Source organism: Acinonyx jubatus, chromosome B1 (assembly GCF_027475565.1).
Source record: "Acinonyx jubatus isolate Ajub_Pintada_27869175 chromosome B1, VMU_Ajub_asm_v1.0, whole genome shotgun sequence".
NCBI lineage: Eukaryota > Metazoa > Chordata > Mammalia > Carnivora > Felidae > Acinonyx > Acinonyx jubatus.
In genome coordinates, this window is record NC_069382.1 from 39,460,475 (window position 1) to 39,475,169 (window position 14,695).

Below are 14,695 nucleotides of genomic sequence, written 5' to 3' on the forward strand. Positions count from 1 at the left end.
TTCTTTTAGCACTTGAAAAATATCATGTCATTTTTTCTGGCTTCCTTCGTTTCTGATAAGAAATCCACTGTCATTCAAATAATTTCTACCACCTTATTCCCTCAAAAGTAAAATACATGTCTTGGCGACTTACACATTTTTTCCTTTGTTTTTAATTTTTAGAGGCTTGACTATATGTGCTTGTGTGGATTTCTTTCTTTGTGTCAGTTCATCTTGTTTGGGGTTTGCTCAGCTTGTTGAATATATAAGGTGGTTTATTTTTGTTTTTTGCCAAATTTGGGGAAGTTGCAGCTACTACTTTGACTACTTTTCAACCACACCCTTTCTTCTCTCCTCGTGGGATTTGAATGATATCAATATTAGCTCTTTTAGTACACTCCCACAGGCCTTTGAGGCTCTGTTGTTATGTTTTCCAATTTGTTTTCTCTGTTGTTTTGATCGGGAAATTTCCGTTCTATCTTCAGGCTCACTGGTTTATTACTCTGCATTCTGCTGTTGACCCTACCCATTGACATTTTTACTTGTTACTGTCTTTTTCAGTTCTAAAATTTTCACTTTGTTCTTCCTCGCATCTTCTGTTTCTTTGCCGAGACTTTGTATTTTTTCATTTGTTTCAAGCAAGGTCATAAGTGTTTGAGGCATTTTTTTATGGTGGTTGCTTTAAAATCCTCTTAGATGCTTCTAAATTTTTGCCACCTCAGTGTCTTATCTTTTCTCAGTTGAGGTTTCCTGATTCTTGGTATGATGAGTGATTTTAGATTGAAATCTGGACATCAGAATTTCAGGTGATGAGACTCTGGATTTTATTTAATTCTTTTGTGTTAGCAGGTCTGCTCTGACATTATTCCAGCGGGGAAAGCAGAGTGCTGTCTCATTTCTACCAAGGGCGAGTGGAAGCCCAGGCTTCCCACTTGGCTCCTGCTGACACCTGAGTGGGAAGGGCTCTTCATTACTCCACCAATACCAACTTGGTTGGAAGGGGCAAGGTGCCTCCTTGCTGTTCCCCATTTGGTCTCCATTTAACCCAGCGGGATGTTGGAAATGGGTGGCGGGGGAGACGTTGTTACTGCTTAGCACCAGTGAAAGTCCCAGTTCCTCACCTGGTGAAGTTTAAGCTTCCTATCTGGTCTTTCTAGCAGAGGTAAGACATTTTTTTTCTTTCTGTAGTGTTAACTGAAATTGAGTGGTTATTGTTTAAAAATTTTCTGTGTTCCTAGGCTGCCCCTGTCCTAGCTCTTTGACTAGTGTAATGGGTTGAACAGTGACCTCCCCCCGCCACCAAAGTAGGTTCATGACCTAATTCCCAGAAACTGTATTACCTTATATGGCAAAATATGTGATTAAGGATTTTGAGAAGAGGAGCTATCCCAAAGTATTGGAATGGGTCCTAAATCCAATGGGTCCTGTCTCCAGAGACAGGAGAGATTTGATAAATGGAAAAGGAGGCAATATAACTACTTATGCAGAAACTGGTCAGATGTACCGATAAGCCAAAGATCAGAAGCTGGAAGAGGAAAGGAACATGTCTCCCCTAGAAACCTTGAAGGGAGTGTAGCCACGCCAGCATCTTAATTTCTGACTTCTGGCCTCTAGAACTTTAAGAGAATATATTTTTGTTGTTTAAAGCCACCCAGTTTGTGGTAATTTGCTCCAGTTTGGTACTGGGAAGTAGAATGCTACTATAACAAATACCTAAATATGTGCAAGTGGCTTTGGAATTAGATAATGGATGGAGACTAGAGGAAATCTGAGGTGTTATTATAGAAATAGTCCAGGTTATTTTAAACAGACTACTGGTGATAAAAACAGACATTAAAGACATTGATGAGGGCTCAGAAGGTGAGGTGCATGGTAGAAAATTCTTCTATCACCTTAGAGAACACATATATCATTGACAGAATGTTGGTAGAAATAGGAATGTTACTTGACTGAACTGTGTTCTGCCATTATGTGGAAAGCAAAACTTGTAGGCAATGAACCTGGATGTTTAGCTGCAGAGATTTCCAAGCAAAGTGTTGAGGGTGTAGCCTGATTTTTCCTTGCTGCTCATAGTAAAATGCCAAAGGAAGGAAATAAATTGAAGAAAGGACTGTAGGAAAAAAAAAGAACCAGCACTGGATGAGTTGCAAGGCTCTTAGCCTATCCAGATTGCAAAGGTGCTAAAATGAAGAAATTCACTGTTGGGAAAGCATCCTCTGCAGAGTAGGCCAAGGGTGCAGCTGGACAACTTTTGCTGAAGAGATTATGTGTGTGACTCAGAGACCCACTCAATCATTGCAGCAGAAGCCAGGACCAGAGATGGGGTTGCCCAAGAAAGATCTGTGGACCTTTTTTCTAATGGTATGGACCCACAGGACATACATCGGAGACCCACAAAAGTTTTGAGACTATCACAGAAACCAGCTTGGATGGAAAGGGGCAGAGAGGATGAAGAGAGATGTCTGTTGGACTTCTGAAACTCTGCGGGCAAGGAATGGTTGACAGAGTCACTCAGTTGTAAACATGTGCTAGCCTTCAAGAAAAAGAATGATTCAGAGAGCAGAGCCGTGGATACAAAGGCAGAAGCTGGAGGAATGGGCACAGAAGCAGAGGCTCATGTGTCATTGTGGGCACAAACTCGAGAGGCCTATGGAGCTGGCTTGGGCCCAGTGGGCAGAGTCTCAAGCAAAAGAGAATTACTCTCAAGACTTGAAACCTAATGGAATTTGCCAACTGGATTTCAAGCTAGCTTGAGACTGATAACTCCTTTACTCCTTTCAGTATCTTCCTTTTGGAATGGGAATGTCTATTATATGTGTATCTCACCATTCTATTTTGGAAGGGGCTACCTTGTTTTCTAGTTTCACAGGTCCACAGATAAGAGGACTTTGGAGCCAGGATGGACCATGCAAAGTCTCCTCAAAAGTGATGAAGATGATGAAATTCAGGATTTCTGAGCTGACGACATTTAGATTTTGGTTGTGCAGTTAGTTCTGTAATGGGTTGAGACTGGAGAATGTTGGGATGGGGTAAATGCATTTTACATGTGGGATGAGCATGAATTTTGAGGGGATAGATTGTAGTGGGTTAAATGGTGCCCCCCACTAGAAGAAATGTCCACACCCTAAACCCCTTACATGGTAAAACATATTAAATTAAGGGTCTTGAGAAGACGAGCTTACCCTGGATTATGCAGATCCTAAATTCAATCACAAGGGTTCTAATAAGAGGCACACAGGAGAGAGATGACAGACAGAAGATGAAGTGGCAATGTGACCATGGAGGCAGAAATGCAGCCACAAGTGGACTCACTAGAAGCTAGAGGAAGCAAGGAACAGAATCTCCCCTAGAGCCTTTGGAGGAAGCGCTGTCCTGTCAGCACCTTGATTCCAGACTTCTGGCCTCCAGAACTTTGAGAGAACAAATTTCTGGTGCTTTAAGCCCTGCAGTTTGTGGCCATCTGTTACAGCAGCCCTGGGAATCTAATACCGCTAGAGGGAGCCAGTCTCCTCAGTCGTGCCTCTGGGGTGGCTTCTCCAGCACCCGATTGGGGAGAGATGAGGCAAAAGCAAAGCCCACAGAACTCCCCACCACGTCCTTCCTCAGGTCCAAGGTCCCTAGATGGTCTGCTGGCTTCTACCTTTCAGAGTCTTCCTCTATTTGTTTATAGATAATGTTGACAGGTTTCAGCCATACTTAAAGGGAGGAATAGGGGAAAGTACATTTACCTTATCATTTTGGAAGGACAAGTCCTATCTCCTGGTTTTCACTTTTTTTAATCAATTAGCATATTCCAGTTAGTCTTTCCCTTTAATATTAAAAAAAAATGTTTTAAAGTTTATTTATTTATTTGGGGTGGGGGAAGACAGGTAAAGAGAGAATCCGAAGCAGGTTCTGCACTGTCAGTGTGGAGCTGATGTGGGCCTCGAACTCACGAACCCGTGAGATCATGACCTGAGCCAAAACCAAGAGTTGCTTAACCCACTGAGCCACCCCGGAGCCCCTATGTTAGCCTTTTTAAACCATTGCTTTGGTGATGTCATTTTCTTGCTAAAATTCTTCAGTGAAGCCCATAACCCTTAGTCTCGCATTCATTCCCTCCCCAGTCTGGCTCCATCGCAGCCTCCCGTTCTGGTCTTATTTCCCACTATGTTCCTCACCAGTGTTTCCAAAATCATGCTGTATCAAATGTTACACTCACATGGGGGAAAAACGGCTCTGCTGTCAAAGGCATTTGGCAAACAGTAGATTTACACAGTTAAGCCAGTTTATTATTGTAGGACTCTCAGAAACTTTACTATGCCAGTGTACAATGGGAATCTCCAAGAGGCAATTAAAGCATGAAGCATTTCCTAAATGTACTTGACCCTGAAACCCTTTGTACTGTTTCCATGGAAGCCAGTTTGTAAAATCCTCCTATTCCAACTTTCTTTTCTGACCAAACTCGCCTATTTGTGATCATCTAAACTCGTTTTGTTTTCCTGCTTTTAACATAAAGAACTTTTGTGAAATGTCAAAGAAGCAGTGCTGGTGCTAAGACAACATCAGATCCAGGCACTATTCAATTTTATAACATTTTCCATTAAGCTGGTTTTTGAGTTCCTAAGTCCTGACCATAAATATTGCCAAAAACAGGTTGTGGAACCCAGTATAAATGCTTGAGTCATGTTGCAAAATATGGAAACTATTTTTTAAATAAGTCAATTTAATAATACTGCTAGATGATATGAGAAACAGGCGCTCCCCCATCCCAGCACCACCGCACATAGATGTGTCTGAGCAGGGACACAGGTGTGGGCACAGGGGTCAGCAGACTTATGGTTGACAGATACCCTTTTCTTCTTCCGTTCTTCTGCACAAGAGCTCATTCGCAGGTAGTCTCCGGGACCCGAAGGAAGGAAGCTGCTCTCTGACCTGGTGCTGGCAGGTCACTCTGTGGCTGAAAGGGCTACAGATGGGGAGAGCTGGCATTCACCTACGACCTTGCCAATGGGGGCACGACCACCAAAGTAGTGGGTAAAAGGGAAATTTTAGCAGCAGTGAAATGAAAAGAGGAAGAGAAAGGATGGGGCCATGCCAACTCTACAATTTAAAAGTCTGTTTAGTTCCAAATCCAGATGAAACATTAGCTGTGAGGACAGGCGGATCAGGACCTCTGGAGATCAAGAGGGGTCAGGAGAGGGCAGGCTGACACCAAGCGTCCTCCACAGTTTGTCCTGAAAGAGTCATGTTAGACATTTGTCCAGTGATCTGTGGGGCAAAGTACTTTGAGAACTTTTTCCAGACCAGAGGAAGCAGCTGCAGTGGCTTGGTCTCCCTAAATGCTCATGCTTGGCAGCAGTGTTTGCTGAGCCTCCAAGACGCAGGACTTCCAGTGTGCAGACAAGTTGCTGGCGGTGCCTGCAGAGGACGCCAGCCCTGGCCCACGGTGAATGTCACAACTCCTAGGGAAGTGAGAAGATCTTTGCCTGGGTGCCGAAGACTGCTGGGACATCATGACAGCGGGGGCCACCATGGGAGGGCCTCAGGGCAGGCAGTCCCATCAGGTGGTCAAGGCCACCCACACAGTCAAGAGGCCTGTTCCAGGCCATTCTGCTCTTCTTCTTCCGTCTGTAACCAGCTCCAGTCTAGAGACTGAAAGTCAACAGGCATGTTAAAAATACAGTGGCCACCAATACACCTTGGATTGTTTGTCTTCCTCAGGAGGCGACCAGCACAATTTAGAAGGAAATTTAAATCCTCTCATTAGTAACAGTCTTGTTATTGCAGGGTACTCTCGAGCTAAAGCTACATTTTCACAACCGTAAGGGAACTTTCCTTTGGCCTAGCTTGAAGCCCCTCAGATTCCGGGACTATGGAAACTAGACAGGCAGTTTTAGTACCACCTGTGGCTCATAGCACTTCTGACCGTGGGTAGGTGGTACCAAGAGCTAACCTCAGCTACCAGTTTCCAACCCTACCAGATGAAACGGCCTGATAAGACTTCCTATTTCTCTGGTAGGAGTGCAAATAAGCAGTGAAATGATCAAAATACACGCTGTCAGAAGGAGGATGGGCAGAAATAAAAGATAGCAAAAGCCCTAAACCAGAGACGGACAGTTGAATAAATAAGAAGTGATTACAATTAGTAGTGGTATCCTCTCTGATTCTTCTGGAAACTGAGAAGTTAGGGGGAGGCTAGCAGGTCACCGTATTGGCAGGAAAGGGCCTTTTAAGATCTGAGGAATGGCTTAGCATCTCTGAACCTTTGCCATAAATGTACCTGTATCTTGACCAGTTTTTCATCAGGTTAGTTTCCCTATAAGTAGTACTACCTACTGCTAAGCTCTGAGTCCCTGAGAGGCGGGGCTGTGACAGGTCCTTGTTTTAGCCCCAGACCTCCATGCACACAGATGCTCAGCAGTGCTACAAAAACCACAGGGAGAGAAAGACCTTCTCAGAATGATGCTACCTCCCTTATCAAAATTAAGCGTTACAAGGATTAAATGAGATAATGCACATAGTGTACTCGTACCCATTCAATAATTGTTAGCGTTACTCTGAATAAGAAGTCTGTACTAGAAAAGCATAAGCATATACTGAGATGGAGGAAACGCTGGATTGCCTTTGCATTTTCTTTTTCTGGCTTGCCGTGGGGAGAAAGGACACGGAATATGTCGGATTCACACAGGCCATTACCCTTAAACTCTGGTCCTGCTCTTTGATGGTGTCTTGCATCGCATTTTCTAGTTGGGTGCAGAGCGTGTGTGCTTCAGCCACCAGTTCTTCACTAAGGAAAATGATCAGATTATTAGAAAATGGTCAATGTGAATTTTCAGAGATAATGCTACAGGGATTTTGACAAGATTTTAAAAATGAAGTTACAATTATTTTGATGCTGAGTGTCGTAAAGCACCGTGTCACTGACCAGTAATCTCCTTCATCTAGTTAAGCACTTTTCAGAAGCCCACGCTCAGCCATACGTGTTACCATTCACAATGTGAAAGAGCAAGCAGATCTCTTTTTACTTCAGATAATTGAATTTAATTCTCTCTAAACTGCCAAAATCTAAAGATACCTCACAAATCACCTGTTTTCCAGTTTTTGAAATAGAAAAAAAATATAGACCACGTAATTTCACCATTTCCATAGTTCCTTGAGATCTGTGAAAAAGCAAGTTCTGGGAACTGATTTCATTTAAACTGCTTTCTCTTTTTCCAGGATAAGAAATGTACCTGTCGTGAACGGCCATGGGGAGAAAGGGAAAGGTATAATAAGCCGCTTGTCCTATTTTAGCCTCAGCTCTAGGACATGGACGGACAGCCTGTGCTCCCAGGACGACTTTCCCAGGGCTTCCAGGATATCATTGGAGGGAAAATGCCAAATCCAGGAAGACAGTGCCTTGGAAATCCACTCACCTTACAAAGCATGACACTCTGATGGAAGGAACACAGGCCACATTTTTGCTCAGCCTCTTCCACGTAGCTACCAACTAGGTTGAAGGCTTAGGGCCAGCTCCAAAGGGCAATGTAAGAGGCACAGGACCTGGTTACTATCCTCAAGCTCACAGTAGGTTGGGGAGAGAATTAACAATCTAAGGTCACGTACAATTAAGTACCACAACGTATAGGCTATGAATTCCCCAAGCACAAGAACAGGATTTTTATTTTGTTTTGTTTTTAAAGTTTGTTCGAGAGAGAAAGAGAATGAGCGGAGGAGGGACAGAGAGAGAGATGGGGACAGAGGATCTGTTGAGAGCAGAGAACCTGATGCTGGGCTCAAACCCACGAACTGTGAGAGCCAAAAGTCAGACACTTAACTGACTGAGCCACCCAGGAGCCCCAGAACAGGATTTTTAAAATAGCTTTATTGATCTATCTATAATTTAGATACCATAAAGTTTACCCATTTAAAGTGTGTAATTCGGTAGTTTTAGTATATTTACAGAATTATACAATCTTGACCATAATCTAATTTTAGAACATTTTCATCATGCAAAAAGAAACCTTGTGCCCATTACCAGTCACTTCCCACCCTCCCCCTCACCTGCCCTAGGCAATCATTAATCTATTCTTTGGTCTATAGATTTGCCCACACAGACAATTTTAACCATTGCCAGTGCCTGAGACCCAACACATAGAGGATGTTGAAGAAACTGCATGGGACTAAACTAGAAACAAAAACACCCAAAGGCGGTCCAAGAAGAGAGAGCTGTGTGAGTGGTCAGGGCATTGGAGGAGAGGAAAGCAGATGTGTCCTGTAGGTGGAAGGACCTCCCAGGACCAGCCCACAGAGGTTCTGGAACTTCAGAGTGCATCAGAAACCAGCCAAGGCTTCTGAAAGGCTGACTGCTCTGCCCTGCCCCTGAGCAGCTGATTCAGCAACTGCATTTCTAACAAGTGCCCAGATGCTGCTGATGCTGCTGGTCTGGATCAGACTTTGAGAACCACTGGGCCAGGGCAAGGAGTCTGTATGGGAACTGGGGATCAGCCTAGACGGTGGCTGAGGTGGCTGTAAATGTCTAAAAAGGCTCAGGTTGAATCCTCCAGGGGAGTGGGAAGCCACTACTAGTCACTGGCCAAAAAATAACTTGATCAAGTGGTATTCTGTGAAGACTAATTTGACTAGGGAGGGCTTGGAGGCAGGACTGGATGGGAAGTAGGGAGGCCAAAGGCCTCGCAGAAAAGGCTGAAATGCTCTGTTCACCACCTTGGTGGCAGTGGCCCAGGCGACAGGAGGGGAAAGCAAGGCAGAAGTGGGGGGTGAGGAGAGGCAGTGGGTGGAAAACCCTAATATGGTAACTCAGAGTGGTGGGAGGTGAGAGGGAGGAGGCGAGATGACTGAGGCATGGCCAACAGGGCACTCCCTGCGGGCAGGCTGGTTCTGAATGACAGATGATGGCTGATGGGACTATATAATAGCATGTGACTGACTAGCATGTGACTGACTAGCACGTTCAATCTCCTCATTAAGCAATTAGTAATCCAATCCTTAGACAAGGCAACTACTTAGCAAGTTGCAAGGCACTAGAGAGCAAAATATCACATTTGCTTGGATATTAACAAACACAAACTCAATACATGCACAAAATTGCTAGACACATAAAATGATCAATGATAAACATGCATGTCTATTCCCATGACTTCCCAGTGCACTGGGCCATCACTGGCACCTTACAGTGACCTACCTTTTCTTGACAGACTCAGGCAAGCTGTTAGGGGCAGTGGAAGGCTGAGACATTAGCTGACCAGAGTGACTGAGGCGAGCAGCATTCATGCTATCTGGGCTTCCACTCACAGGACCACGAACTTTGCTCTAAAGGACAAAACCAAAAGAGAGTCAACACAATTTTGGAGCAAAGGGATGATTCCAATTTTGCATTCACACCATAGTATTTTCTCACAAAACAATAGGTCACAATACACTAGCTATTCCTACAAATTTTTAGTCAACATCTCTGCATATGGCCACAGTCTTCATCCAGGCTTAGAAAATCTTTCTGCATCTATAGGTGTGCTTTTAAAAAAATTTTTTAATGCTTATTTACTTTTGAGAGAGAGAGAGAGAGAGAGAGAACGCAAGGGGCAGAGAGAAGAAGACACAGAATCCGAAGCAGGCTGCAGGCTCTGAGTTGTCAGCACAGAGCATGACGAGGGGCTCGAACTCACAAACCGTGGGACCATGACCTCAGCTGAAGTAGGATGCTTAACTGACTAAGCCACCCAGGCATCCCTATAGGTGTACTTTTTGATAGAAGATTGTAAATATAGGGAGATTGGAGTACCTGCATTTGTAAGCTTCGTTCATTAGTCTGATTGCTTCAGAAACTCTCATAAGGAAACTAAGAGGGAGACATCTTTGCTGTCTCAAGTAGAAGCCTGAGACATACCAGAAGGTTGTAAGTGGCCTTCTGTGAATTGCACCATCTGTGGGACAGCCAACAAGAAAACCAAGACGTCCTGACCCCCTGGCTGCTGCAGCTACCCACCTCAGTCAAGAGGTTAAGCCAGTGGCTCCTGCTTCAGGGGCTCGCACCTCCTCACACCTGCAGCCCACAGATGACCTATGCCAACCTTCCCAGCACCTTGTGCTTTGCCCCACTTCAAGTTTCCAGCTGAACTCTCATCTGTTGGCCTCACGTCTTTTTACAGACCCGGCTCCTGCCCTTGCTGCAGCCCGTGGGTCTTCATCCTGCTCAGCCTCACGAGCTATGGGACCCATCCTGGTTCCACATCCTTCCTTCCAGCTGAACGTCAAGGTCTGGCTTCAACCAGTCAGTCAAGCACCCAATTTTGCTCTGCAGATGGTCACCCGTGGAAAGACCCAAACATCCACCTCCTCCACTTAGCCCGGGCCTGCAGGAGAGCAGTCCTTCCACTGTCTTGTCCTGTGCACCCTAAGGGCTGTGCAACTCCAGTCCCCAGAGCGGGCGCCCCCCCCTCAGTGGTGACGTTTGCCAAAGTCTCAAATCCATTCTCCAGCTGCCATGAAGGATTTCTCTGAAACCCAAATGTGATCATACCATTCCCATACTTCCTTCGACATGAGAGAGAAAAACAAATTCCCTAGTGTTTGCTATGCCTGCGAAAGCATGTGTGGCCTGCATGAGCTCGTCCTCGCCTGCCTCTCCAGTTTCATTCCAAACGATACCCTTTTGCCCCACACTACGCCACTCTGCATGTAGCACCTGGAACACACACACTCTTTCAGGCCTCCGTGCCTCTCTGATAGAACAATGTCTTCGTTTTGGAATGTCGTCTCCACCTGTCCACCTCGTTCTTCAGTTGAAACAACCCTTCCTTGTGAATGTTTCCTGTGGTTCCCTCACCTCCAGGCCTGAAGCTCACGTTGCTCCTTCACACTCATGCTATGGCTCATGCTCATGGCACCACAGCTGCTGCTGCTGAACACTTCCTGCCCCACGTTTGAATTCACTTCCCTGTGTGTGCCCCCCTGATTATGAGCTCCTGGGCCGGGTGCCATGCTTCTTTCCCCCTTTACCTCCAGTTTTCATCTCGCTCCTGGGCACGTGGTCGGCGCTCAGTAAACGTCACATGAATGCAGATGGCGTATCAGGCCGTCACTGGAAATACCTCAATTTCCCTCTCCTTCCTAAAGCTTCTCTCCTTGTCATCTCTCCTTTTTTAATTTGCTTCCTTTCTTACAGGAGGAAATGTCACTCATCCCTTCCCCAGGCCAATCCTTTCATGCATGCCCATGAAGCTGACACCCTGCTGTTCTCAGGACCTGGACACTCAACTGTCTCCCACCTCTTTGATACTGTGACTCTCCCAGTGCACTGTCTCCTGCCTGACCTACAAATACGCTCCAGTCCATGATCTTAAAAACACCATCCTTGCACCCTGCCTCCACCTTAAGCAACTATCTTCCCATTTTCCTCTTTGCTCTTAACTACCACCAGTGGCTAAATCACTCTTTCATCATAGTCAACCTCGCTGCAGCTGGCATAGTGTGGGTCTTTCTCCCATCAGCTCTGGTTTCCATGGCTTTTACCTGGTTCTTTTCCTTCTCTGTCCCGGGCTCTTTTTTGTGTCCCGTTTTCTCCCTGAGCAGCATGCAGTGGAATCTCAGCTACATTAAGACAGTGGGCACAGAAAGTGTGGTTGACAATACTAAGCAGCACAGGCTCAGATGAGGATCAACCAGGTCACACAGACATGCACTGTGGTGCGTGAAGGTCCCCCAAAAGATCTGTCCACATCCTAAGTCCAGCAACCTGTGAATGTGACCTTCTTGGAAAAAGGGTCTGCACAGATGAAGTTAAGGATCCTGAGAGAAGATCAACTTGGACTACTGAGGTGGGAACCACATTCAATGGCAAGTGTACTGATCTGAGACACCCAGAAGACAGACACGGAGAAGAAGGCCTTGTGAAGACAGGGACAGACAATAGAGTGATGCAGCCAAGGACTAGCCAAGGACTGCCCAGGGCCACCAGAAGCTGGAAGAAGCACGGAAGCATTCTCCCCTAGAGCTTGCAGTGGGAGCTCAGCCCTGCCAACACCTGGATTTCGGACTCCCGGCCTCCAGGACTGTAAGGGAATAACTCTGCGGTGCCGCTTTGTGACAGCAGCCACAGGAAATGCACACGTGCAGAATGAAACACACCTGGTGCGGCCCTGACTCGGCCCCTCCCTGCTCCCTCTAAGTCATGGAGAAGAGGAAGGAAAACTGAGCCGTGGCAATTGAGTGGTGTCTGTCAGTGGCTTTGTGGTCTCTCTTGGAGGGTGGTGACAGCAGCACGGAGGTGGAAAAGAGGCTGGCGGGCTGGGGGCCGAGGGCCTGGCCATGGGGCTCACTCACACAAGCGATCTTCAGGAGATTCCAGAGCTCCTTCTGCCGCTTCTCCTGAAGCCGGACGACAGTCTTCTCGTCTTCGTTCATTAAACTCACCACCTCTTCCACCTTGGGCAACAGTTCCAGAGCCTTCTGCTTGCAAACCACAGTTTTACTGTAAAGAATAAATGTGACAAATTCCAGTGGCATTTGGGTTGGAGAAAGGAGGAGAACATAATCCCTGGTAATTATGAATCCAACAACAGCTGCGGATAAATCTCCTTCAGGGTAAGCAAGTCAGAGGGCAGTGAGAAAATGGCCTCACATGGGTCCTTGCCGCTTCTCTGAATTCCACCCTGGAGAAGGGAAGTTGGGGCGGATACCTGAGCTGCGTATAAATCACTCGCACTTTCTTCTCAAAGCCTTGGATGGCCTGAAGAAGCAGCCGGACCATTTCAAGACTGTCACCATCAGTTCGTTGGTCTGGAAAGAGGCAAAGAGTCCCACAGTTCCTCCAGTGGCTGGCAGAGTGTCAACGCCATACACATGACAGAACCAGGCACGTGTGGCAGACAGAATGGCCCACTAACCTCTGGGTTTTTCCCGAAGTCTCCTGTAAAGCTCCCTCGCTTGCTCTTCTCTGAAATATACAAAGGAGAAACTCTGTCAAGATGTGAGGTCAAATAAGCACATGTGGGACACTGGTTAGTCAATTCCTGCCAGTAGAATCACTGACTTTTAGAAGCAAGACCAGCACTATGCTTTGACTGGAGGAAATTACTACTCCTGGTGATACTATAGGTGATGCCTATGATGAGGAACTGATGGCTCTCGTTATCAAACCTCGCCCTTCTCTCCAAGAGAATCTCTTTTCTCTTTTTTTTAAAGTTTATTTGTATTTACTTTGAGAGAGAGAGACAGAGAGAGCAAGCAAGGGAGGGGTAGAGAGACAGGGAGAGAGAGACTCATAAGCAGGCTCCATGCTGTCAGTGCAGAGCCCAACTTGGGGCTCAAACTCACAAACTGCGAGATGGTGACCTGAGCCGAAACCAAGAGTCAGATGCTTAAGCAACTAAGCCACCCAGGCATCCCTAATGAGAAAGAATCTTAAGAAAGGGAGGTTCTACTCTGTCCCTTGGAATTTCCTGTCCACGTGGCTTCTGCAATGGTGATTCCAGTGCCATCACTGGACCTAAGCCTGGAGAACACGGGCTCCCCGTGAGAACTCAAGCCCAAGGGTAGACACAAACTTCTATCCCTTTTCCACCTCAACACACTGAAACTACCTGACATTTCAGAGGTGACTCTCATTTGAAAACTAAAAGAGAACTGGGGCGCCTGGGTGGCGCAGTCGGTTAAGCGTCTGACTTCAGCCAGGTCACGATCTCGCGGTCTGTGAGTTCGAGCCCCGCGTCAGGCTCTGGGCTGATGGCTCACAGCCTGGAGCCTGTTTCCGATTCTGTGTCTCCCTCTCTCTCTGCCCCTCCCCCGTTCATGCTCTGTCTCTCTCTGTCCCAAAAATAAATAAAAAATGTTGAAAACTAAAGGAGAATAATGGGTTAAATAACTTGAGAAAATACAGAATACGAATCATCAGATTTCTTCTTTCTTTTTAAATGAATCATCAGATTTCTGATGTTCGAGATTCTGGTCCTGAGAATCCTGGTAAAGGCACTGGAGGACAGTGCTGAGCCCAAGTGGGAGCTCCCAAGAGTTTGAGGCAGCTCGCCTGCTCCCTCTCATCTGGCTTTCCTTCAGGTAGGACTGCTTTGCCTGGGCACCTTATCACCTCCCAGAGCCAAGGCCAGATTCCTGATAAAGACTCAAATGAACAGTTCCCGGGTTCAAAATCTTAAGACCTGCTGGTTTCCTTCTCTGTTCTACTTTCTGCTCTTTGAGCCACACCTGGATCAGGGTGGGCTGCATGAACAGTGACGTCTGGTGCCATGGTTAAAGCTCCTGCATCACAGACTTTAAAGATGATGAACTCCTGCTCTATCTGAATCATCTGAATTGATCTTCACAACTCCGTGAGGTCGGACAATTCTTCTCAACACTTGCTAGATATGGAAATGAAGGCTGACAGTGATGGTGACTGGCCCTTTGCTCATCTCTGCAACTCATCTGGAACATGCCAAGATGCTTTGCCAATGGATCACACTCTATAGAATGGTCTCACAGAGCTTCTGTGATAACCACACTTGAATCCTTAGAAGATCTCAACACATGTATGGAAGTTTGGCTGGGGCGTCTGTGGGTTTGGCCGGACACCGGGTCGGTACTCACAGGTCGTCCAGCGTTCCCCCCTGCTTCCGCCCCATGGGGCTCCTCTGCAGGTCCACAATGTCGGTCTGCAGCGCCATCATCCGCTCCACCAGGTGCTTCACTTCATTCTCCTGATGAAAAAGCTGTGCTAATGTCAACTGATGTAATAAGGGCG

General features: G+C 46.3%; 1 protein-coding gene across 5 annotated transcripts in view; it reads right to left on the minus strand.

The window, feature by feature from the left end:
* Positions 1 to 3,770: 3,770 nt before the first annotated feature.
* The window catches only part of IKBKB (inhibitor of nuclear factor kappa B kinase subunit beta), a 74,228-nt gene continuing 63,303 nt past the window's right edge, over positions 3,771 to 14,695 (minus strand). For 4 of the 5 annotated variants that reach the window (XM_015088488.3, XM_015088491.3, XM_027071455.2 and 1 more), the window contains 7 exons: positions 14,542 to 14,663; positions 12,846 to 12,895; positions 12,639 to 12,738; positions 12,283 to 12,430; positions 9,146 to 9,273; positions 6,658 to 6,748; positions 3,771 to 5,613 (listed from right to left, as the gene is read on the minus strand). In XM_015088488.3, coding sequence (XP_014943974.1) covers positions 5,548 to 5,613; positions 6,658 to 6,748; positions 9,146 to 9,273; positions 12,283 to 12,430; positions 12,639 to 12,738; positions 12,846 to 12,895; positions 14,542 to 14,663 — 705 coding nt within the window. In that variant the 3' untranslated portion in view covers positions 3,771 to 5,547. The remainder of the gene's footprint in view (positions 5,614 to 6,657; positions 6,749 to 9,145; positions 9,274 to 12,282; positions 12,431 to 12,638; positions 12,739 to 12,845; positions 12,896 to 14,541; positions 14,664 to 14,695) is intronic. The other variant, XM_015088489.3, reaches the window with a different exon arrangement.